Genomic DNA, 22867 nt, shown 5'->3' with positions numbered 1-22867 from the left:
GTGGGTCTAAAAGGATCTTGCTGTGATTTATGTCATAGAGTGTTCTGCCTATGTTTTCCATTACGAGTTTTATAGTGGGCTTCCCTGGTGGTGCAGTGGTTGAGAGTCTGCCTGCCGATGCAGGGGACGCGGGTTCATGCCCCGGTCCGGGAAGATACCACATGTCGCGGAGCAGGTGGGCCCATGAGCCATGGCCGCTGAGCCTGTGCATCCAGAGCCTGTGCTCCACAATGGGAGAGGCCACGACAGTGAGAGGCCTGCGTACCGCAAAAAAACAAGAACAAAAAACAACAACAGAAAAGAGTTTTATAGTGTCTGGCCTTACATTTAGGTCTCTAATCCATTTTGAGTTTATTTTTGTGTATGGTGTTAGGGAGTGTTCTAATTTCATTCTTTTATATGTAGCTGTCCAGTTTTCCGAGCACCACTTATTGAAGAGGCTGTCTTTTCTCCATTGTATATTCTTGCCTCCTTTATCAAAGATAAGGTGACCATATGTGTGTGGGTTTATCTCTGGGCTTTCTATCCTGTTGCATTGATCTATATTTCTGTTTTTGTGCCAGTACCATACTGTCTTGATTACTGTAGCTTCGTAGTATAGTCTGAAGTCAGGGAGCCTGATTCCTCCAGCTCCGTTTTTCTTTCTCAAGATTGCTTTGGCTATTTGTGGTCCTTTGTGTTTCCATACAAGTTGTGAAATGTTTTTTTCTCTTTCTGTAAAAAATGCCATTGGTAGTTTGATAGGAATTGCATTGAATCTGTAGATTGCTTTGGGTAGTATATTCATTTTCACAGTGTTGATTCTTCCAGTCCAAGAACATGGTATATCTCTCCATCTGTTTGTATCATCTTTAATTTCTTTCATCAGTGTCTTACAGTTTTCTGAATACAGGTCTTTTGTCTCCTTAGGTAGGTTTATTCCTAGGTATTTTATTCTTTTTATTGCAGAGGTAAATGGGAGTGTTTCCTTAATTTCTCTTTCAGATTTTTCATCATTAGTGTATGCAAGAGATTTCTGTGCATTAATTTTATATCCCACTACTTTACCAAATTCATTGATTAGCTCTAGTAGTTTTCTGGTAGTATCTTTGGGATTCTCTATGTATAGTATCATGTCATCTGCAAACAGTGACAGTTTTACTTCTTTTCCAATTTGGATTCCTTTTATTTCTTTTTCTTCTCTGATTGCTGTGGCTAAAACTTCCAAAACTATGTTGAATAATAGTGGTGAGAGTGGGCAGCCTTGGCTTGTTCCTGATCTTAGTGGAAGTGGTTTCAGTTTTTCACCATTGAGAACGATGTTGGCTGTGGGTTTGTCATATATGGCCTTTATTATGTTGAGGTAAGTTCCCTCTATGCCTACTTTCTGGAAAGTTTTTATCATAAATAGGTGTTGAATTTTGTTGAAAGCTTTTTCTGCATCTATTGAGTTTATCATATGGTTTTTCTCCTTCAATTTGTTAATATGGTTTATCACATTTATTGATTTGCATATACTGAAGAATCCTTGCATTCCTGGGATAAACCCCACTTGCTCATGGTGTATGATCCTTTTAATGAGCTGTGGATTCTGTTTGCTAGTATTTTGTTGAGGATTTTTGCATCTATGTTCATCAGTGATATTGGTCTGTAGTTTTCTTTTTCTGAGGCATCTTTGTCCATTTTTGGTATCAGGGTGATGGTGGCCTTGTAGAGTGAGTTTGGGAGTGTTCCTCCCTTTGCTGTGTTTTGGAAGAGTTTGAGAAGGATAGGTGTTAGCTCTTCTCTAAATGTTTGGTAGAATTCACCTGTGAAGCCTGGGTCCTGGGCTTTTGTTTGTTGGAAGATTTTTAATCACAGTTTCAACTTCAGTGCTTGTGATTGGCCTGTTTATATTTTCTATTTCTTCCTGGTTCAGTCTTGGGAGGTTGTGCTTTACTAAGAATTTGTCCATTTCTTCCAGGTTGTCCATTTTATTGGCATAGAGTTGCTTGTTGTAATCTCTCATGATCCTTTGTATTTCTGCAGTGTCAGTTGTTACTTCTCTTTTTTCATTTCTAATTCTGTTGATTTGAGTCTTCTCCCTTTTTTCTTGATGAGTCTGGCTAAAGGTTTATCAATTTTGTTTATCTTCTCAAAGAGCCAGCTTTTAGTTTTATTGATCTTTGCTATTGTTTACTTCATTTCTGTTTTTAATTTAACTTATTTATTTTTGGCTGCATGGGGTCTTCGTTGCTGTGTGCAGGATTTCTCTAGTTGTGGTGAGTGGGATCCACTCCTTGTTGCGGTGCATGGGCTTCTCATGGCAATGGCTTCTCTTGTTGTGGAGCATCGGCTCTAGGCACGTGGGCTCCAGTAGTTGTGGCTCCTGGGCTCAGTAGTTGTTGCTCACAGGCTCAGTAATTATGGCGCATGGGCTTAGTTGCTCTGCGGCATGTGGGATCTTCCTGGACCAGGGCTCGAACCCATGTCCCCTGCATTGGCATGTGGATTCTTAACCACTGCACCACCAGGGAAGTCCCTCCTTCATTTCTTTTTCATTTATTTCTGACCTGATCTGTATGATTTCTTTCCTTCTGCTAACTTTGGGGTTTTTTTGTTCTTCTTTCTCTAATTGCTTTAGATGTAAGGTTAGGTTGTTTATTTGAGATGTTACTTGTTTCTTGAGGTAGGATTATATTGCTGTACAGTTCCTTCTTAGAACTGCTTTTGCTGTATCCCATAGGTTTTGGGTCGTCGTGTTTTCATTGTCATTTGTTTCTAGGTATTTTTTGAATTCCTCTTTGATTTCTTCAGTGATCTGTTGGTTGTTTAGTACTGTAGTTTTTAGCCTCCATGTGTTTGTATTTTTTACAGATTTTTTCCTGTAATTGATGTCTAGTCTCATAGCCTCGTGGTCAGAAAAGGTACTTGATATGATTTCAGTTTTCTTAAATTAACCAAGGCTTGATTTGTCACCCAAGATATTATCTGTCCTGGAGAAGGTTCCATGAGCACTTGAGAAGAAAGTATATTCTGTTGCTTTTGGATGGAATGTCCTATAAATATCAGTTAAGTCCATCTTGTTTAATATGTCATTTAAAGCTTGTGTTTCCTTATTTATTTTCATTTTGGATGATCTGTCCATTGGTGAAAGTGGGGTCTTAAAGTCCCCTACTATGACTGTGTTACTGTCCATTTCCCCCTTTATGGCTGTTAGCAGTTGCCTTAAGTATTGAGGTGCTCCTATTTTGGGTGCATAAATATTTATAATTGTTATATCTTTTTCTTGGATTGATCCCTTGATCATTATGTAGTGTCCTTTTTGTCTGTTGTGATAGTGTTTATTTTAAAGTCTGTTTTGTCACTTCAGCTTTCTTTTGATTTCCATTGGCATGGAATATCTTTTTCCATACCCTCACTTTCAGTCTGTATGTGGCCCTAGGTTTGACGTCGGCCTCCTGTAGACAGCATATATACGGGTCTTGTTTTAGTATCCATTCAACCAGTCTATGTCTTTTGGTTGGAGCATTTAATCCATTTACATTTAAGGTAGTTATTGATATGTGTGTTCCTATTACCATTTTCTTAATTGTTTTGGGTTTGTTATTGTAGGTCTTTTCCTTCTCTTGTGTTTCCTGCCTAGAGAAGTTCCTTTAGGAGTTGTTGTAAAGTTGATTTGGTGGTGCTGAATTCTCTTAGCTTTTGCTTATCTGTAAAGGTTTTAATTTCTCCATCGAATCTGAATGAGATCCTTGCTGAGCAGAGTAACCTTGGTTGTAGGTTTTTCCCTTTCATCACTTTAAATTTGTCCTGCCAGTCCCTTCTGGCTTGCAGAGTTTCTGCTGAAAGATCAGCTATTAACCTTATGGGGATTCCCTTGTACGTCATTTGTTGCTTTTCCTTTGCTGCTTTTAATATTTTTTCTTTGTATTTAATTTTTGATAGTTGATTAATATGTGTCTTGGCATGTTTCTCCTTGAATTTATCCTGTATGGGACTCTCTGTGCTTCCTGGACTTGATTGACTATTTTCTTTCCCATATTAGGGAAGTTTTCAACTACAGTCTCTTTAAATATTTTCTAAGTCCCTTTTCTTTCTCTTCTTCTGGGACCCCTATTATTCGAATGTTGGTGCGTTTAATGTTGTCCCTGAGGTCTCTGAAACTGTCGTCAATTCTTTTCATTTTTTTTTTCTTTATTCTGCTGTGCAGTGGTTATTTCCAGTATTTTATCCTCCAGGTCACTTATCCATTCTTCTGCCTCAGTTATTCTGCTATTGATTCCTTCTAGAGAGTTTTAAATTTCATTTATTGTGTTGTTCATCATTGTTTGTTTGCTCTTCTTCTAGGTCCTTGTTAAACGTTTCATGTATTTCCTCCATTCTATTTTTAAGATTTTGGATCATCTTTGCTATCATTACTCTGAATTCTTTTTCAGGTAGACTATTTCCTCTTCATTTGTTTGGTCTGGTGAGATTTACCTTGCTCCTTCATCTGCTGTGTATTTCTCTGTCTTCTCATTTTGCTTAGCTTACTGTGTTTGGTGTCTCCTTTCTGCAGGTTGCAGGTTCGTAGTTCCCTTTGTTTTTGGTGTCTGTCCCCAGTGGGTAAGTTTGTTTCAGTGGGTTGTGTAGGCTTCCTGTTGGAGGGGACTGGTGCCTGTGTTCTGGTGGATGAGGCTGGATCTTGTCTTTCTGGAGGGCAGGACCATGTCCGGTGTTGTGTTTTGGGGTGTCTGTGAACTTATTATGATTTTAGGCAGCCTCTTTGCTAATGGGTGGGGTTGTGTTCCTGTCTTGCTAGTTGTTTGGCATAGAATGTCCAGCACTGTAGCTTGCTGGTCGTTGAGTGGAGCTGGGTCTTAGCATTGAGATGGAGATCTCTGGGAGAGCTTTCGCTGTTTGATATTACATGGGGCCAGGAGGTCTCTGGTGGACCAGTGTCCTGAACTCTTCTCTCCCACCTCGGAGACTCAGGCCTAACCCTCTGCTGGAGTACCAAGACTCTGTCAGCCACCCAGAAAAGCTAGAACATGCTGAGGTTGTAAAGAATATTCCTTGCAGCTCCTTTCTTTTGGAAGCCTTTTGATCTGCACTCTGCTTCTCCCTCCTTCTCTACTGTCTTCTTACAAATAACCTGGACTTTCCACCAGGGATGTTGAAGAGAAGACACATGGATCTACGCAGATCTCAGCAACCTCAACACATGATTTTCTTACTTTACTTGGCAGAGAAATTTCATCTTTTCACTTCAGGGAAGCACTTTACGCCTTCTCTTTGGCGAATCTGAATTGCCAGTGTCACTCCTCTCGCACTTTGAGGCCATTATTAAGTAATATCAGGGTCACTTGAACATAAGCACTGCACTATCGCGAGGCGTGAAGTGACAAACCTGTGTTCTTTTTTTAACAGTATTATTTATTATAACGTATGTGTGATATACAGTCTACATAAAGAAGAATATTTGGTACAGAATAAATGCCCAGTTAAGAAATGTTAGCTACCATTATCATTGTCATGAAACAGTCTCCGAAAGCATTACTTTTACTGGTTGTATAATATTCTGTTGCATTATAATTTATTTTACTCTTCCCCTCTTGTTAGATTTTTTTTTAATTGAGCTATAATTGAGTTATAACATTATATTTGTTTCTGGTGTTCAACATAATGATTTGATATTTGTATATACTGCAAAATGATCACCACGATAAATCTAGTTAACATCCGTCAGCACACATAGTTATAAAATTTTTTTTCTTGTGATGAGAATGTTTAAGATTTACTCTTTTAACAGCCTTCAGATATGCAAGACAGTATTATTAAGTATGGGCAGCGTGGTGTACATTACATCCCCAGGACTTATTTTTTTAATAAGTGGCTGTTTGCATCTTTTGACCTCCTTCACCCATCTTGCCACTCCCACCAGATCCTGTGTTCATAATCACTATGCTGGTCTGTTACACTGTAAATGAACAACGGGACTCCTAACCAGTGTCCGGGAGCACCCCCTCTACCCTCCAGCCTAAGCTGAAGCCCGGCTCCAGTCCGAGATCATAGCTTCCTCGCTGTACCAAATGCCTCACACCATGGGACCCAGAAATGTCACCCACTTTCTCTTAGTTCTTTCTTGCTTTGGCCCTGTTTTGCTCTCACACAAAAGCGTTTTTTTATTGGTGGTTCATGGTGTCAGGTTTTGTTACCCTCTACCTCTCCTTTCTGCTGTTGTCTGAATGTTTCCTCTTGGGCATTGAGGGCTTTGTTCGCTCTCTTGCTGCAGCACTGTGAGCACAGCCATCCAACCATCCTGGCTCACAGTGAGCTGTGGGGTCAGTCAGAGCTGATTGCCGGCCTGCTCCCTGACCCACAACACAGCCTGTGACCAGCTGAGTGACTTTAAGCAATCTATCTAATTCCTTACTTAATTTCCTTATTTGTAAAACAAACATAATAGAAACTATTCTCAAAACAAAATGAGATAATATACATGAAGTGCTTTGGGATAGTGTTTGGCACATGTACAGTGTTAAATAGATGATAGCTATTATCATTAATAATAATAATAATAATAATTACCCCCCCACCGACTACTACCATTACAACTGTTCCTTTTCTTGAAATCCCTTGACTTCTTTGACAGTAGCCTCCTATACTCCGCTCCAGCAGTTTGTAAGCATAGTGAAATCTTTGACTCTTCATCTGCCAGAATGACTCTGAGTATAGCTGAGTATAGCTGTCTATCACAACTTTCCAGACTCCTTGCTATGGCCCGCGGTATCCTTGTGTTCTGGTCTCCTGCTGAGGTCTCCTGTCTTACCCTGCTTCTCTCTTCTCCCTCAGTATGCTCCAGTTACACTGCTTGTCTTCAGGTATGGGAGGGAATTGAATAAATACAAAAAATAAAAAGTTAAAAATAGATAAAATTGTATTATTTAGGATTATAAAAGTATTGTCTCTTTATTATTCATTTTGATGTTCTTTTATACAGCCAAGTCTTCTTGTGTTTAAAATATACATTAAGAAATTGTTCTTCAGACAATTTGCTTCTTTAAATATGAGGTGAATTATATTATTTAGGGAGCATTCGTAGATGACTTTTGAAGGATATCTGATGTATTTGCTATGTGCTTTTCTATTTAGCGCTTGAAAGAATGTCTTTGGTACTAGGAGGAATTGAACAATTTATTAAAATATTCATAAGTTTCTCTTCCAGAACATGAGTTAACATAGATGAAAAATGACATGTGGTTTTTACACTAGCAAGAATTTTTCTGATCTCAAGAATATTTCTATAACCATTACCCAGTATTCTGGCTAAGCAATAGATTATACTTATAGATTATATTAGGAATATAGAGTCAGTCCTAAGTAATAACTTTCCCAAATGAAGGTGACATTTGTTCCCCATATTTCTATGTAGCTAGAGAATATACTCTGCTGGAAAAACACAGTAATAAAAATGAAATGTGCTTTGTGACAAATTATTTAAACCGGTATTGTGGATAGATATCCATCATCAAAGAGTTCAGGCCCAGTGAATAATGAGAACTCTTGGATCAAAATTTGATGTAACTGAAGCCAGTAAATCAGAAAATGTTGTTTCTTTAGAATCAATTTATAACAATATTGATATAGCAAATAAAATAATATGTAAAAAATGTAGATAGTAGTGAACATTACAAATACCTACTATTTTGATTTCTGTTAACAAAGCTCCTTTCCTTATATCTCTGGTATTTTCTGATAATTCTAAACTTTGTCTTTCTCCTTCTTGGGGTAAAATCTGTCCCATGAGACTATAAACTCTATAAAAGCAGGGACTGTTTGCTGTCTTCAGGACATATTGTACCTGGCACATAGGAGAACTGCTCAGTAAATAACTTAACAAATGAATTTTACCTTTGACACTTTCTAGCCATTTCTGTTTTGAGGGTTGGTGTGAACACGTTGCTAAATTGCCATCCGAAGCTCTTCTATGTGATAATTCTTCAAATACTTGAACACTTAGAAGATAAGCCCTAATCTCTTTAGTCAAATTTTAGGGATTTAGTAAGTTAGTCCATTATGGTATATGTTAAACCATCAGACGTTGCCAATATTTGACTGTTTTTGAGCAATAAAAATGACAGTTTTATAATATTCAGCTTAATGTTTTGATATTAGGTGTGTTTAAAACAGTTGAGAATATGCCGAAATAAAGAAGTTTAAAGCTGGGTTATGATAGGGTAGTTGAGAAAAGATATACCTGTTTGTGATTATGTGAACTAAAAGGTGATAAGTTAATTGTAACAGTACAGGCAGACTTCATTTTATTGCTCTTTGCTTTATTGTGTTTGACAGATAATTGCTTTTTTTTTTTTTTTAACAAATTGAAGGTAACCCTATATAGAGCAAGTCTATCAGTGACATTTTTCTAACATTTGCTCACTTAGTGTCTCTATGTCACATTTTGGTAATTCTTGCAATATTTCAAACTTTTCTGTGATTATTATATTTGTTATGGTGATCTGTGGTCAGTGATCTTCGGGGTGCCATGAACCGTGCGCATATAAGACGGCCAACTTAATAAATGTGTGTCTTCCGACTGCTCCACTGACTGTCCGTTTCCCCATTTCTCGCCCACTCTTTGGGCCTCTCTATTCCTTGAGACACAATAATACTGAAATTAGGCCAGTTAGTAACCCTACAATGGCCTCTAAGTGTTCAAGTGAAAGGAAGAGTTCATCAATGCGGCAGACTTCACTGGTGTCTTATTTTAAGGAACCGCCGCAGCCTTCCCAGCCCTCAGCAGCCACCACCCTGATCAGTCAGCCGCCGTTGACATTGAGGCAAGACCCTCCACCAGCCAAAAAAATCAGTATTCACTGAAGGCTCAGATGATGGTTAGAATTTTTTAGCAATAAAGTACATGGTTTTTTAGGTGTAATGCTATTATTGCACATTGAATAGACTACAGTACAGTGTAAATATGACTTTTTTATGTCCCCCCCAAATTTGTGTGCCTTGCTTTATTGTGATATTCTGCTTTATTGTGGTGGTCTGGAGCTGAACCCTCCGAATCTCGGAGGCATGACCGTAATTGGCACGAGTACAGTCTTCTTTAAACACGCATATGCTGGATTGTTGTCTTTTTGTTTAGGTTGCCTAGTATGTAAACTCTTCCGCACTATCTCTCATGTCAGATATGTGCTTTCACAGACTTCTCTTTTTGGTGTTACGTGATCTTGCTTTGGCCCAGACTTTGAGTCAGAAGCTAGCAACCTGAGCATAAAAGGACTGTGCAGAATCCATTGTGGGGATAGGTTGTGTCATCAGTGTCTAAAGCAGGTGACAGTTCTTGCCCTTTGTGTGTGTGCATGGCTTCAGTAGTGCCGGCTGGGAGAGGTGGTGGCATCCCCAGACCTGTTATCCACTGTTGGATCCAATGTTGGGCATCTTGGCTTCCTAGCCTTCCAGGCTGCAACTCTAGTCCTCTCAGTGTTGTTATATAAATTCCTTTCCTGCTTAACTCAACCAAAGTGGTCATCTGTTGCTTACAACTAAGAACTAGTGTTTTTTTGGTATTTTAATGGTCTATTGCTTAACCTTTTTTATTACCATAGAAGAGAGAGGAAAAATCATGGTGGCAGTGACTCACAGTGAATGGTTTTAGGACATGCCCCAAATTTACAAACCGATCAAAACATCACATTTAGCACATACTAGCACTTGGTAGATATTACAGAATTAAAATAACAAAGGGAGATTTTTGAAAATGTGGTGGGATAATATTTTGAGATACCAAGTTTTTATCTGTGTGTTTCTTGTATTCCTTCTTTAATGCCTAGCCCCCCATCCAAGCAGTGGCACCTCGTGCTCAGAAGAGAGAGAATACAGCAGAAAAAATAGAGAAAGCGCTTTGGGGTTTCAACAACAAAGGATAATGGTGTTTTTCCTGCCCTGATGCTAGGGAAGATTCCCTAGTTTGGGTGAAGGAGACAGTCAGAGCTAAGCTAGAGTGTGAATTCTTTTTTTTTTTTTTTTTGACGGTACGCAGGCCTTTCACTGATGTGGCCTCTCCCGTTGTGGAGCACAGGCTCCAGATGTGCAGGCTCAGTGGCCATGGCTCACGGGCCCAGCCGCTCCGCGGCATGTGGGATCTTCCCGGACCGGGGCACGAACCTGTGTCCCCTGCATCGGTAGGCGGAGTCTCAACCACTGCGCCACCAGGGAAGCCCTAGAGTGTGAATTCTTGCCCCTCCGTCATCCCCTGAATGAAGCAACAGAAACACCCTAAGTCTGAGAGCAGAAGTGACCTGTGCTCTGTTTCTGAGACGTGTCCGTAGAGGTAGCAAAGCCAGAGTGGCAGTGGAAGTGAAGAGAGGATGGTCTTGTGTGATGGATGGCTGTACAGTATTCTCACCAGTTCCACCTTTGCCCTAAGGAGCTCTGCTTTTTCTGTGTGCTCAAGAGTAGTGGAAGGGGGCTTCCCTGGTGGCGCAGTGGTTAAGAACCTGCCTGCTAATGCAGAGGACAGGGGTCCAAGCCCTGGTCTGGGAAGATCCCACATGCTGCAGAGCAACTAAACCTGTGTGCCACAACTACTGAGCCTGCGCGCTAGAGCCCGTGAGCCACAACTACTGAGCCCGTGTGCCGCAACTACTGGAGCCTGCACGCCTAGAGCCTGTGCTCTGCAACAAGAGAAGCCACCGCAATGAGAAGCCCACACACCACAATGAAGAGTAGCCCCCGCTCGCCGCAACTAGAGAGAGCCCGCACGCAGCAAGGAAGACCAAACACAGCCAATAAATAATAAATTAAAAAAAAAAAAAAAAGGAGTAGTGGAAGGGTGGTAAGGGGCCTCAGCTCCATTGAGTTTATGAGTTTGTGAGCAATAGAATGAAATCTTGTGTACCTGCGAGGGCACAGAAATTACAGAGAGTCATTGTATAGGGGAACAAGGGAGGATACAACTTCAAAAGCCAAGTCTGGTACATGTCTCAGGAGATGCCAGATGGTGACCCAAGACCCCAGTGCCCCCCTCCCCCATCTTAAGCACTGTGACACTCCATTTAGCTGTTTTTCCTTCAAGTAATACATTTCCAGGGAAAGAGAAGAACACTTTCAATCTCCTGAGACTCAATTGCTTTCACCAGGAAGACATGTATATTTCAGTTGAAATATAGATGAGTAAAGAAAGTTACTATCATACATAAATTTCCCTTGCTTAAAACCCTCAGAATTTCCCACCAACCTTAGAATACAATCCAAAGCTTTTGCAGTGCCTCGTAAGGGCCCCTGCCCACTTCTCTAAACCCCTTTCCTACCTCTTCCCCGATCCCCCGCTCATCCTGTTCCGGTTATCCTACCCTTTTTACTGCTTTTGGACCTGCTAACCACTTTTCACCATGGAAGCTGTTCCTTCTGCCATGAGCACCCTCGCTCCAGATCCACACGTGATTCTCTTCTAGACCTCATCCAGGTGGCTTCTCAAATGTCTCATCTTCGGAACAGGATTCCCAGACCACCTTCTCTGAAATAACAACCCCTTTTCTTCCACATCACTTTGTATGCCCCTACTGCTTTATTTTTCTTTGTGTCACTTGTTGATACCCCGTATTGTGTATTTGTTTGTGGCACCCAGTATAGTTGGATGCTCCCTGAGGGCTGGGGATTTATTTTGTCTATTGTGTCCCCGGCACCCAGAACAGTACCTGGTGTATCTTTTATTTTTAAGGACACATTTCCTTGAAACATTAGGTAATCTTTCACTAAGCTCATGGTTTTAATTGTTAGAAAAATTAGGACATACTTAACGAGAATTAGCTGAACTTAAAAGGGACAGTTTCTCACTGAATATTTATTTATTTATTTATTTTTATATCTTTATTGGAGTATAATTGCTTCACAGTGTTGTGTTAGTTTCTGTTGTACAACAAAGTGAATCAGCTATAAGTATACATTTATATATATATCCCCACATCGCCTCCCTCTTGAGCCTCCCTCCCACCCTCCCTATTCCACCCCTCCAGGTGGTCACAAAACACCGAGCTGATCTCCTTGTGCTATGCAGCAGCTTCCCACTAGCTATCTGTTTTACATTTGGTAGTGTACATATGTCCATGTCACTCTCTCACTTTGTCCCAGCTTACCGTTCCCCGTTTGTGTTCTCAAGTCCCTTCTCCACGTCTGCGTCTTTATTCCTGCCCTGCCACTAGGTTCATCAGTGCCGTTTTTTTAGATTCTATATATGTGCGTTAGCATACGGTATTTGTTTTTCTCTTTCTGACTTACTTCACTCTGTATGACAGACTCTAGGTCCATCCACCTCATTACAAATAACTCAGTTTCATTCCTTTTTATGGCTGAATAATATTCCATTGTATATATGTGCCACCTCTTCTTTATCTATTCATCTTTTGATGGACATTTAGGTTGCTTCCATGTCCTGGCAATTGTAAATAGTGCTGCTGTAAATAGTGACCATTGTGGTACATGTCTCTTTTTGAATTATGGTTTTCTCAGGGTATATCCCCAGTAGTGGGATTGCTGGGTCATATGGTAATTCTATTTTTAGTTTATTAAGGAACCTCCATACCGTTCTCCATAGTGGCTGTATCAATTTACATTCCCACCAACAGTGCAGGAGGGTTCCCTTTTCTCCACACTCTCTCCAGCGTTTATTGTTTGTAGATTTTTTGATTATGGCCATTCTGACCAGTGTGAGGTGATACCTCATGGTGGTTTTGACTTGTATTTCTCTAATGATTCGTCACTGAACATTTAGATTGAATGTGGGGACTTCCCTGGTGGTCCAGCTGTTAGAACTCTGCGCTCCCAATGCAGGGGGCCTGGGTTCGATCCCACATGCTGCAACTAAAGATCCTTAATGCCACAACTAAGACCCAGCACAGCCAAATAAATAAATAAATAAATTTAAAAAATAGATTGAATATAGTCTTATTTGAGATTCAAAGATGTATTCTGTGTCCTATATTTTACCAGTTTCTATTTTGGTTTTTTTTTGGACATTATTGGTGGGATTATTGCCACTGAAGTGACCCTATATAAGTTTTTTGATCATTGCTTTTCAAACTTTCTTTTTGGTAAGGATTGGAATCCTTTAAAAAAATGAAATGGTACTCAGAAGCTCAGTGTGTAAAACAGGGAAACTTCTCGGACTGAAACCAATGTGTGTGGGCATGGTGGAAGGCGGCAGAATCCCCTGCCTTCCTCTTCCTCATTGAGTTGTTGAGGCAGCTTCTGTGCCCTTCCTTACTCCCAGGGTTCAAGCTGGGGTTTCAGCCAGCTTGAAGATGACAAGGGTAGAAGTTAGGGCACGTGGATCACAGTTCCTTCTTAACTGCTAACAAGGAGTGTGACCTTGAACATCTTATGTTTCAGTTTTCTTATCTTTAAAACTGACTTATGTATTAGCCCTGATTTTAAGGGAAAAAGACCAAATGAAAAGTTGTTTACCAAAGGTCTTTGAAAGGGATGGATTCTTCACATGTGTGGCAAAGGACTCTCTCCTATTTGTGCATTCTGCTATGATGCTTGTGCACTCGTAGCAATGTTATATTGCTAACATATTGTCAGGTTGTTATTGTGCTTCTTATTTTTAAACCTTTTATTCAAAAGTAATACATGCTCATTGTAATCATTCAAACAGTACAAATATGTATAAAGAAAATATTACTGTTCTCTTCTGCCTCTATTCAATCTCTACCTCCATTCTAAGGTATTCTATACTATTTTTCTATGCTAATAAAAACATAAATATTTAGCATTTATTTTCTTTCTTTCTCTCTCTTTTAAACCATGAAATTATGTTATGGATATAGTAACCATGCAACTTGCCTGTTTTTGCTTAATAGATATCATGGATGTCTTTTCAGGTCAATATATGTAGCTCTAATTCATTCTTTTCATTATGATAGTTTTTAGTATGGGCCTATGGTAATTTAACAACCATTTCTTTATTGATGAAGGTTATTTCCAGTTTGTGATAATTCAAACAATGCTAAGTATCTTCTATATAGAATCTTATGTATTGGTACTTTTATTTATTTTTGTGTATTTTCTTAATATTGGAATTACTGGTTCAAAATGCTTGTGTAGCTTAAATTTCAATAGTTAACTGCCCAGATTATTTTCCATTGTGGTTGTGGTGTAGCTCTCATTCCCTAACAGCCATTAGTTCTTCAAGTATCTTCTCTTATCTCTTTCTCTCTTGCCTCTTTTTCAGGGACTCCACTTATACATATATTTGGCAACCTAAGTTGCCTCACAGCTTACTGATGTTCTGTTCCTTTTTCTTTTTTTCTTATTTTTCTTCTCTGTTTTATTTTGGGTGGTTTTTATTGTTACGTCTTCAAGTTCACTAATTTTTTGTTCTGTAGTGTCTAATCTGTTCTTAATTCCATCCAGTTTATTTTTCTCAGACCTTGCAGTTTTAATCTCTATAAATTTAATTTGGGTCTTTTTTTTATAGTTTGCATGTCTGAACTTAACTTTCTGAACAGAGAGAATACAGTTATAATAACTACTTTGAAGCCCTTACCTGCTAATTCTAACATCTGTGTTAGTTCTGGGTCACTTTTGATGAATTAAGTTATCTTCTCATTGTGGCTCATATTTTCCTGTTTATATGCCTGGTCTTTTTTTTTTGCGGTACGCGGGCCTCTCACTGTTGTGGCCTCTCCCGTTGCGGAGCACAGGCTCCGGACGCGCAGGCTCAGCGGCCATGGCTCACGGGCCCAGCCGCTCCAAGGCATGTGGGATCCTCCCGGACCGGGGCACGAACCCGCGTCCCCTGCATCGACAGGCGGACTCTCAACCACTGAGCCACCAGGGAAGCCCCCTGGTCATTTCTGATTAGATATCAGGCATTATAAATTTTACCTTGTTGGGTGTTGGATAATTTGTTTTACTCTAATTATTCTTGGACTTGGTTCTGGGACATAATTAAATTACTTGGAAATAGGTTTTTCCTTTGGCGTCTTGCTTCTAAGATTTGTTAGGTGGGACTAGAGCAGTACCAGGCCAGAGCTAATTTTTCCTCTCCACTGAGGCAAGACCCTTAGATTACTCTGCCCAGTGTCCCATGAATCTTGAGGTTTTCCAGTCTGGCTGATGGGAAAAGAATTCCTAACCCTGGGTGACAGCTGGGCATGTTCTCGCTAATCCTTTGGAGTGTGTTTTCCAGCCTCTGGTAGTTTGCTCACACACACATGCTGGTCAGTGGCTTAGCTGAATCCACTAGGGGGACCCTTTGCGGATCTCTGCAGTTTTCTCTCTGCAGGACTCATTTCTCTGGCACTCTGTCCCATGAGCTCCAGATGCCTTGGTCTTTTCTACCCTCTGCTCTTTTTTCTGAACCTAGTGTGATGACTGGGCTCCATCTGGGTTTCTCTTCCTTGAGCAGAGACCTAGACAACCAGGGACATAAGCTGGACAATTGTAGGGCTTACCTTGTCTGTTTCTCATCTCTGAGGGATCACCGACCTTCATTGCCTGGTGTACAGTGTCTTGCAAACCATTGTTTCATATACTTTGTCCTTTTTTTGGGTTGTTTTAGATGGGAGGGTAAATCCGATTCCTGTTATTCTATCTTGGTTAGAAGCAGAAGTTTTAGATATGAGGGTTTACAGATAAGCTAGTCCTTTTTTACACATATGGACACCACTGGGATATTGTGTGAAATCTGCATCATACCAGCCAAGAGCTATTTATTCATTAAATGTTTCCTTGTCAAATTGTGGCTTTTGTGTGCTTTACCGAAAGTTTGACATCCCTGCGGATTTAACTGTCATGATGTGTTTGTTATCATACATGTTGTGTTTTTTCCTCTCTTAAAAAAAGTCTCAAACCGGTTTATAATCTTCCTTATAAGCTAATTTGTTATCTTTTGAAATGCCATTTTTATGATTAAAGACTGCCATGTGTTATAGTAGCATTTTTTTTGAATTTTAACTTTATTGGAGAATAGTTGATTTACAATGTTGTGTTAGTTTCAGGTGTACAGCAAAGTGATTCAGTTATACATATACATATATCCACTTTTTTAGATTCTTGTCTCATATGGTTATCATATGGTAACATTTTTGTGCTTCTTTTTATTTTCTTCAGATGCTGCAAAAAGGACATTTCAAGAAAAAGGTATCTTGGCAGGAGAAAGCAGAACTTTTAAGCCTCATTTGACCTTCATGAAATTGTCCAAAGCACCATGGCTCCGGAAGAAGGTCAGTGGACATTTTCCCTATAAGCCCTGTTTTGTTAGCCACACCAGCCCTGAGCATGAGGGGCATTTGTAGTGCTTTTCGGCACCCCTGCCACTATTGCTCCTGGAATTCCAAGTCAGTCTGGTTCCAATTCCCAAGGATGCTGAGTTGTCTCAAGAGCCTCCATGGAGGCCGTGGCAGCTGTCCCCTCCTTTGCCACCATGCCTATTAGCCTCACACTCTATCACTTACCGTTGCTTCATCTGTTGCCACATCTGCTTCATCCCTTGAAAAGCCTTGGGGGCGGTGCCAGAGTTGTATTTCGCTGCGTTCTTTGCTTCTGGTTGTTTGCAGCCTGCTGCGCTCAGAGCTTTCTCCACTGGCCTGTATACACTGGGGCTGCTTCCTGAGGCTGGGTTCTTCAAGGTGGGACAAGCTCCGCCCCGCCCCCCTTTTACATAGCTCTTTCAAGGTTTCCAAAAAGCCACCTTGCTCTTTCAGCAGTTGTCTCCACTGAGGGTGTGGAACAAGTGTTCCAGGAACTGGGTAAGAGGGTAACAGAAGGGCTCCCCACTCCCCAGCTCAGTACTTACAAGTACTTCTCCCTGAGAACGGTCAGCAGTGCCACAGCCAGGGGACATGTCTTTTGACTTCCCCTATCTCAGGGTGACTTTCTGCCTTCCTAGGCCACTGCCTCCTCTCTCAGAGGTTGGAGTGACTTTGGACTTTTCTCTGGAGTCACGAGCAGTTCGCTTGGAATCCTAAGGGCACCCTTCCTTTTTTTTTTCCCATTTCAGCCTAGGGAGGTTCTCATGCAAATTAAGACATCTGCTGACCTGCTCTGATGTACCAGAGTTTTGGAGATGGGCTTGCAGATTAGTATTCGTTCCTGCTCTCCATGACTCTTTGCTGCAGTTAAGACTGATTTGCAGCTCTATAAATGAAGGTCATGTTTATTAGTAAGTAGACCTTTTTTCTGAATTCAACAGTTTGTATTTAATGTCTCTGTGCTCAGAAAATCTTTTTGGTCCTGTAAAAACATGTGTTTGGGTGGTTGACCATCCTGTGGTTATGAGTTTTCTACAGACTACTGTAAAAAATCCCCCCCCTAATATCTTGCATGTTTTTTTTTAATAGCTATGCCCAAATTAAATAATAACTATATTCCAGAATATTTAGGTAAAATCATTTGTATAAATCATAGATTTGGGAATTAGGAATGATAACAACTGACAAAACCTGTAGACTGACAGTTTACTTTTTTTTTTCAGTTTACTTTTTTTACTCATTATCTTTCTTGTTTTGCTTTCAAATGGATTGTCCTCTTCCCAGTGGTATCAAACTTAATCACAGAATGACAAATCAGTGGTGAAGGTAATACCCACATTTCAAAATGTTTCTGTCTTTATAATATTAACTTTGAAATGAGAGCACCCAAGGACATTTATCAAAGGGATGTTTAAATTAACTCTAGAATTTGTGTTTCAGACTGCGTGCATTTTAAATGATTTCTTGGCAGTTGATTTCACAGAATCTGCTCCTTTACATTGTAGAAAAGGGATCTGAGACTTAGAAGTTAAGTGACTGAAATGAGATCACATCGTCCTCAGTTGCAGAGCCCCGTCCAGAATCCCTCTTACCTCATTCTCAGTCTCATCTTCTTCCCTCCCACTTGCCAAGTCCTGTCCATCCAGTTTCATTTCTCTATGTGGGGAGCTCCTTGGTCCGAATCCTACTAATTCAACAACTATTTATCAAGTGCCTACTGTGTGTCAGACATTGGGTGCTGGGCATAGAGTGATGATCAAAATAGAAACAGCCCCTGCTTGAAGACTGTATAAAATCTAAATCAGGTTGTGTTTTGTTTTGATTAGAATGTTAATCTTTGGAAAATAAACTAAGATCTTACTGTCTTTCAGAAAGCCAAATAAGAATATTTGCCTTTAATTTGTGGAATCTGTCTGTTCCTATTTACTATTACGATGGTTAGTGTTTCTGAATGCTTAAGAAAATATGTCTTAAACTTTGGGATTCATGAGTCACCTGGTGTACTTGTTGAAGCTGCAGATTTCCATTCTCTAAGTTCAGATCTGGAATTGGACCTAACACCTTGGCTTTCATTCAGTAAGTGTGACAGGGCTTTTGATCCAGATGGTCTGAAGAGTAGTATACTTTGAGATATACAGGCTTAAAATAGCCAGTATTTTCTCTTTTTTTGTTTTTCATCTTTTTTGGAGTATAATTGCTTTACAATGTTGTGTTAGTTTCTGATGTACAACAAAGTGAATCAGCTATATGTATACATATATCCCCATATCCCCTCCGTCTTTAGCCTCCCTCCCACCCTCCCTATCCCACCCCTCTAGGTCGTCACAAAGCATCGAGCTGATCTCCCTATGCTATGCAGAGCTAGTATTTTCTTTATGCAGCAAATCAGTGGGTCCACTGCAGAAGTTAAAACCAATATGAAAAGGTGGCATACACATCGGTAGATTTTTATTATGCTTTGTGGTTTGGAATGTAGATTATTTTAAAATATGTGACTCTTCGTTTCCTAACTTGTTTTTTACATTTCCAGCTGTCTGTTTTCCTCTCTCAGCACTAATTCTCTTCTAGGTTTTCATTCTGGGTCCACTCATTTACAAGGGTGAGACAGACCATTGGTAAAGTCAGTAGTGGAATGTATTACCAGCATTCAGTTTACTTAAGATTGATAATGAAATAAAAGAGGGGGGAGAGAGAGAGAAGGGTGTGGAATACTTTTTTTCACTCATATTAGGAAGTTTGTCTCATTTCAGGTACTTGTTATTTTAAAAGTTATTTTAATTACAGAAGTGCTAGATGAATATATTCTCACTGTAAAAAATCCAAATACTGATACATACAAACCTACAGATTGAAAGATACATTTTTTTCCCTCATCACCAATCTCCCACTCCCTTGCTTCCAATATAATTTCTCTCTCTTAGGTACCGCTACTAGTATATCCTCCTGACCTTTTCCTGTACACTACCAACATATATAGAAACTCTCCTTCAAATTTCTCGAACTTCCTCTGCTACAGCATGGTATTCTGGTTCCCAAGCTAGAGAACTAAGTTCTCTAACAGATTCTGGGAAACATAAGACTTTTTTGGATAATTATATATTTTTCTAACACCAGGAGGCATTTAGTCAATGTGTTAATTTTACATCTTCTTAGTTTCATAGAATTCTAGTGGAATATATCACCTAAGAGAGTATTAAAAGTATTTTATTTATTTTTTTGGCTGTGCCATGTGGCTTACGGGATCTTAGTTCCTTGACCAGGGATTCAACCCACGCCCTCGGCTGTGAAAGCATGGAGTCCTAACCACTGGACCACCAGGGAATTCCCTTGAAAGTAGTTTTGTGTATCGTAAAGCTATTTTGATTATCACTGTGTTTTCAAAGTTGTAGTTTTTCAAATCAAATGAATGAAGCCTCAGAAAATCTTATTAAATTGCTTTGTCTCTGAAAGAGTAGCTAAAATTTATTTATTTGTGTAATTTCTTTAGAGTATATTTGTTTCACATGGTTAGACTACTACTTGTTTAGGTCAGTGCTTTTTTTACAGTGCATTCTTTTGGATTTATTTTTCACATTGAGTGACGTATTTCTGTGATTTGAACATTGCAGAAACTGGTTGGTTAGAAGTGTGTGCTAACACTTGGTGGCGGAAGAAGACCAGTTTCAAATCAAACATGCATCTTAATGCAGATCCAGATTCCTCAAGAAATAAATGCAGTCTTTTCATGGATAGATCAGTTGTTTTTAAGCATGAATTCTTTTCTGGGTTTCTTAGATATCTTTCCTGAGTTATGACTCTTTCAAATTACTAATGTAGCACTTAAAATCAAAGCTGTAGGTTATTAATCGGCACTTCCGTATAGAAGCTTTCACAGAGTCAGTGAGAGAACTTTAGAATGAAAGAAATGATCTTTGAAATTGTCCGCTCCCCTTGTCACTTAGACTAGTTTGTTTTGAGTGCAGAATTCGATATGCACATAGCAAGGGCAGGGTGGTGGTTATTGGACCAAATGATGATGAGGTTAGGAGAATTAGGGGTGAAGATATATGGCAGGCATCAGTGGGAGTGGAAATGGGTAGTGGAAAAGAAGAGTGTGTGCTTGAAAATTCTGTTCTGACGGTACAACTAAAAGGAAAACCCAGTCCCTGAGTTATTTGGTGATTGGATATACAGGACCAAGACTGTATTTAAAAATTGGCCAAATTCCAACTTTCTTCTACGTCCTTCCCCAGCTAGGACTCTCTGCTGTCATCTTTCCTTACGTACAACCAATTATTATTTACTCGTTTATTTATCAGGTCGCATGTTTTCTCGGGATTTTGATAACTGGCCTGGTGTAATTTGGCTGCCACGCCTGTTCCTGGGTCTGCATGATAATGGGCCTTTATAAACCATTTGAAAACTCAGGAGTACTGACTATTCCTTCTCATAGGAGTCTCTGTAATACATTGGAAGGAGCTTGAGTTTTCCTGTTTTATCTCTGTTGGTTAGCCCTGGACAAAATCTCATTACCTTTCTTGACTTCTGTACTCATAGTGAAAGGAGGAGCTTGGTCTTAATGACTTGACTCCTGGGCTCTTCTGACATGTCTTATGAGGTAAGCATTATGACCAAATAGGCTAATTTGGCTTGACGTGGAGAATTTTTTTTTTTTTTTTTTTTCGGTACGTGGGCCTCTCACTGCTGTGGCCTCTCCCGCCACGGAGCACAGGCTCCGGACGGCAGGCCCAGCGGCTATGGCTCACGGGCCCAGCCGCTCCACGGCATGCGGGATCCTCCCGGACCGGGGCACGAACCTGTGTCCCCGAGAATTTTTTTTAGATTGTAGATTAGCTTTCTTGTATGCATGGAAGGAAAATGACAAACAGGGGAAAGGTCTTTAAGTAGTGGTAGGAGTATGGTGGCAATCTTGCTACCTCTCCTCCTGGAAAACCTACAGAACAGTAAAGACAATTGGGAACATATGACAGACTACATTTTTAGTGAAACTGGGAGATAGAGAAATCTATAAATGCCACATCACGTGCAGGTGTGGCCAGCAAGCAGCTGGGACCAGCAGGACTTGCGCGAGAAGCTGCTTCCGGGTGGGGAAAGCTGTGCAGGGAGGAGCAGGCCTGTTGGTGAGAGAGCTCAGAAATCACCCACAGATTTTCACTCCCAGTGGGTGAGCGCTCCACTGTAAGGAGGCACGGAAAACGTCAAAAGGGGACCAGAGGGGTTGAGCCTTGGCAGGTACCACCTTCAGAAAGGGAAGGGAGTGTCTTCAGGGCGGGTATTAGAGAGGCTGAGCAGGTCACTTTCACAGGGACCCTTATTGTGAAGAATAGCCCATCGCTGCAGCAGAAGAGGCCCTGCCAGACTGCACTGCCACTGTCTTCTCTCCTTCCCTGAAAGAAGGCACTCTAGGTGCCCTTAGTATCAGCGAACCTTTATTATTCCAGACAAAAGCTGGCCTTAGAAATACGCTTGGTACAAGATAAAGCAGATTGTTTCAGTAACCTATTCCCGAATCTCCCAATGCCAAATGACTTAATCACCATTTTTAGTTGTTTTTGAGTCTCTTTTCATACTATCAGGTGCACTTAGATTTAAGGCCATAGTATGGAATTCTCTTTGGATTTTTCTTAGTTAAAAATCACACATTTTGTTTTAATGTGTTTTTTTTAAACTAAAAATTCAGTGAAATCTGCTGTGAGATGGAGTTGTAATTTCTTCCGAGATTCTAGGTGCTATTAGTCAACTGTGTCATCTGTTGTGTGTCCGAGCACTATCTATAGCAACTGACTTTTTTTTTTTTTTTTTTTGCGATACACGGTCCTCTCACTGTTGTGGCCTCTCCCGTTGCGGAGCACAGGCTCCGGACGCGCAGGTTCAGCGGCCATGGCTCACGGGCCCAGCCGCTCCGCGGCATGTGGGATCCTCCCGGACCGGGGCACGAACCCGCGTCCCCTGCAACAGCAGGCGGACTCTCAACCACTGCGGCACCAGGGAAGCCCTTCAGTTTTGTTTTGAATGCATTTTTCAACTTCATGCTGTTCTGTTTCCATATATTGAAAAAAACTAAATAAGTATGCTTATAATTGTTTAAAAATTGGAATGATATCTACAAAGGTAGACTAAATGTTCATTTGTAACCTTTCAGTAATTTATACGTCTTTGAATAGTGAAAAATATAGAAAATAATAAGCAGAAAGTGAAATTAGTTTTAAGGAAGAATTCTGGGAATTGATTAATGTCAGAATACCAAAATGGCTCCCGATTGACCCTTATTCTGTTAGAGATTTTGAAAAATTTGAAAACCCTAGAAGAAATGACACAGTCAACCTAATAGTAAGTCTGTGCAAAATAGAATGGAGATTTGAAGTAAGTATCTTCATTGACATTTCCTGAAAATGTTCTCTCAGAACATTTCTCAGGATTTTATGTGAGGTAACGATTCTGTGATCAAATGCGTGCTAGCAGTGATGGGTTAAATAAAGTTAATCTGGGTCTTTATTTCAGGACTTCTTAGGATCTCTGAAATGTGAATGTTTGTGTGAATCTTAAGAGCTTACAGCAACAAAGGTTTAGTTTTTGCCTCTGGACACGGGTCATCTGTGGCTCTGGTCTTTGTTGTCTTTATTCAGGGTTTCGGCCAAGCAGCTTCCGTTTAGGACTTTGCT

At 40.2% G+C, this 22867-nt stretch overlaps 1 protein-coding gene across 5 annotated transcripts in view; it reads left to right on the top strand.

The window, feature by feature from the left end:
• Positions 1 to 22867, top strand: part of AKAP7 (A-kinase anchoring protein 7) — a 140402-nt gene that overhangs the window by 45263 nt on the left and 72272 nt on the right. For all 5 annotated transcript variants that reach the window (XR_007470722.1, XM_033407201.2, XM_004263827.3 and 2 more), the window contains exon 6: positions 16066 to 16178. Coding sequence is in view for 4 of the 5 variants with exons in the window: in XM_033407201.2 (XP_033263092.1) it covers positions 16066 to 16178 (113 nt within the window). In the remaining variant the exon portion in view is untranslated. The remainder of the gene's footprint in view (positions 1 to 16065; positions 16179 to 22867) is intronic.

The sequence above is a fragment of the Orcinus orca genome, chromosome 12, assembly GCF_937001465.1.
Source record: "Orcinus orca chromosome 12, mOrcOrc1.1, whole genome shotgun sequence".
Classification (NCBI taxonomy): domain Eukaryota; kingdom Metazoa; phylum Chordata; class Mammalia; order Artiodactyla; family Delphinidae; genus Orcinus; species Orcinus orca.
This window is presented reverse-complemented; position numbering and strand designations above follow the sequence as displayed.